Source organism: Pteropus vampyrus, unplaced genomic scaffold (assembly GCF_000151845.1).
Source record: "Pteropus vampyrus isolate Shadow unplaced genomic scaffold, Pvam_2.0 Scaffold6529, whole genome shotgun sequence".
NCBI classification, from domain to species: Eukaryota; Metazoa; Chordata; class Mammalia; order Chiroptera; family Pteropodidae; genus Pteropus; species Pteropus vampyrus.
Window position 1 is genome coordinate 2,131 of NW_011895310.1, and position 2,039 is coordinate 4,169.

Genomic DNA, 2,039 nt, shown 5'->3' on the forward strand with positions numbered 1-2,039 from the left:
GGGGCCTGGGCTAGGCTGGTTTCTGAGGGTGTTGCCAGCTTTTTATGCTTGACTCCATTCAGCATAGCTCCCTGAGGCATTTCACATATGAGGAAACTGAGGCACAGAGGTGAAGTGATGTAAGCCCCTCTCTAAGAGAACAGCTCTGAGTCTCTTCAGTTTCTACTCCATTCTTAGGTCAATTAAAGAGCCATTGTGGAAATTTTGATGTGTCCTCAATACAGTATTTAATAACTATCTATTGAGCAGCTGCTCTGTAGCAAGCTTTATTCCAGGGAGCAGAGACATAGCAATAAACAAAACAGGGAGGAAAAATTCTGCTCTCACGGAGCTGATGTTTGATTGGGGAGAGATGGACAATAACGTATAAGCATGTAAATATACTATTCGATATGTCAGATGGGGAAAAATGAAGCATGGTACAGCGGATAGAGAGTGCTGGAAGTGAGGAAAGTTACTATTTTATAAAGGGTGGTCAAGGAAGGCCTTGCTGAGAAAGTGACATTTGAGTAAAGACTCAGAAGAGGTGAGGGAATGAGCCGGAGGATAGATGGGGCATGATGGACTTAGGTCAGAGAGTTCTTCAGGGCTTTTGTACACCTTACAATCCATGTTTGTTTGTTTTTTTTTCGAGATGACACCACTTTATGCTAGAGTCTTGGAACATCGGGGCTGGTGGGCCTTTGGGGCTTTTGTGGTACCTGGCCCCCTTTCACCTGTCCATCCTGGTTCCTCTGTCCATCTCCAGAGTATTCAGCATGCTGCGTTTCCTGATGCCCCGGCTGCTTTGCCTGAGCGGCAGGACGGCCCCGTACTCCGCAGCAGCTGCCCTCCCAAGCCTGGTCCAGAACCCAGACATCTGCTACAACGAGTTAACAACGAGTGGCAAGATTCAGTCAGCAAGAAGACCTTCCCAACTGTCAGCCCTGCCACGGGAGAGGTCATAGGCCACGTGGCTGAAGGGGACTGGGCCGATGTGGATCGGGCAGTGAAAGCGGCCTGGGAGGCCTTCCGCGGAGGGTCTCCATGGCACGGGATGGATACCTCCGAGCGGTCTGGCTGTTGAACCGCTAGACTGACCTAGTAGAGCGGGATCGTTTCTACTTGGCCTCACTGGAGACCTTGGATAATGAGAAGCCTTTCCAGGAGTCTTATGTCTTGGACCTGGATGAGGTCATCAAGGTGAACTGGTATTTTGCAGGCTGGGCTGACGAGTGGCATGGCAAGGCCATCCCCATGGATGACGAGCATTTCTGCTTTACTCGGCATGAGCCTGTTGGTGTCTGTGGCCAGATAATCCCATGGAATTTCCCCTTGGTCATGCAGGGCTGGAAGCTCGCCCCAGGGCTTGCCACCGGCAATACAGGGGTCTTGAAGATCGCACAGCAGACCCCCCTCTCTGCCCTGTACCTGGCCTCCCTCATAAAGAGGCGGGATTCCCCACTGGGGTGGTGAACATCCTCACAGGCTATGGCAACAACAGGAGCAGCCATCGCCTACCACATGGATATTGACAAAGTTGCCTTCACTGGCTCCACCGAGGTGGGCCACCTGATCCAGAAGGCAGCCGGAGAGTCCAACCTCAAGAGAGTCACCCTGGAGCTGGGTGGGAAGAGCCCCAGCATTGTGTCGGCTGATGCTGACATGAGTCACGCTGTGGAGCAGTGCCACAAAGCCCTCTTCAATATGGGCCAGTGCTGCTGTGGGGGTCCTGGACCTCCACTGAGGAATCCATCTATGATGAGTTTCTCGAGAGAACCGTAGAGAAAGCTGAGCAGAGGAAAGTTGGGAATCCCTTTGAGCTGGACACCCAGCAGGGACCCCAGGTGGACAAGGAGCAGTTTGAACGAATCCTCGGATACATCTAGCTTGACCAGAAGGAGGGGGCAAAACTTCTCTGCGGTGGAGAGTGTTTTGGGGAGCATGGTTTCTTTATCAAGCCAACAGTCTTTGGTGATGTGCAGGATGACATGAGGATCACCAAGGAGGAGATCTTTGGGCCTGTGCAGCCCCTGTTCAAGTTCAAGAAGATAGAAGAG

At 52.1% G+C, this 2,039-nt stretch overlaps 1 protein-coding gene across 1 annotated transcript; it reads left to right on the forward strand.

Annotated features, from left to right (window-relative positions):
• Positions 1 to 798: 798 nt before the first annotated feature.
• LOC105310579 (aldehyde dehydrogenase X, mitochondrial) lies at positions 799 to 2,036 on the forward strand (the record flags this gene model as incomplete). Its single annotated transcript, XM_023526776.1, is given in 5 exon segments — positions 799 to 1,055; positions 1,058 to 1,420; positions 1,423 to 1,474; positions 1,476 to 1,702; positions 1,705 to 2,036. Coding segments are annotated over 5 exon segments (993 nt in total), but the record flags the coding sequence as incomplete, so codon positions are not given.
• Positions 2,037 to 2,039: the final 3 nt, after the last annotated feature.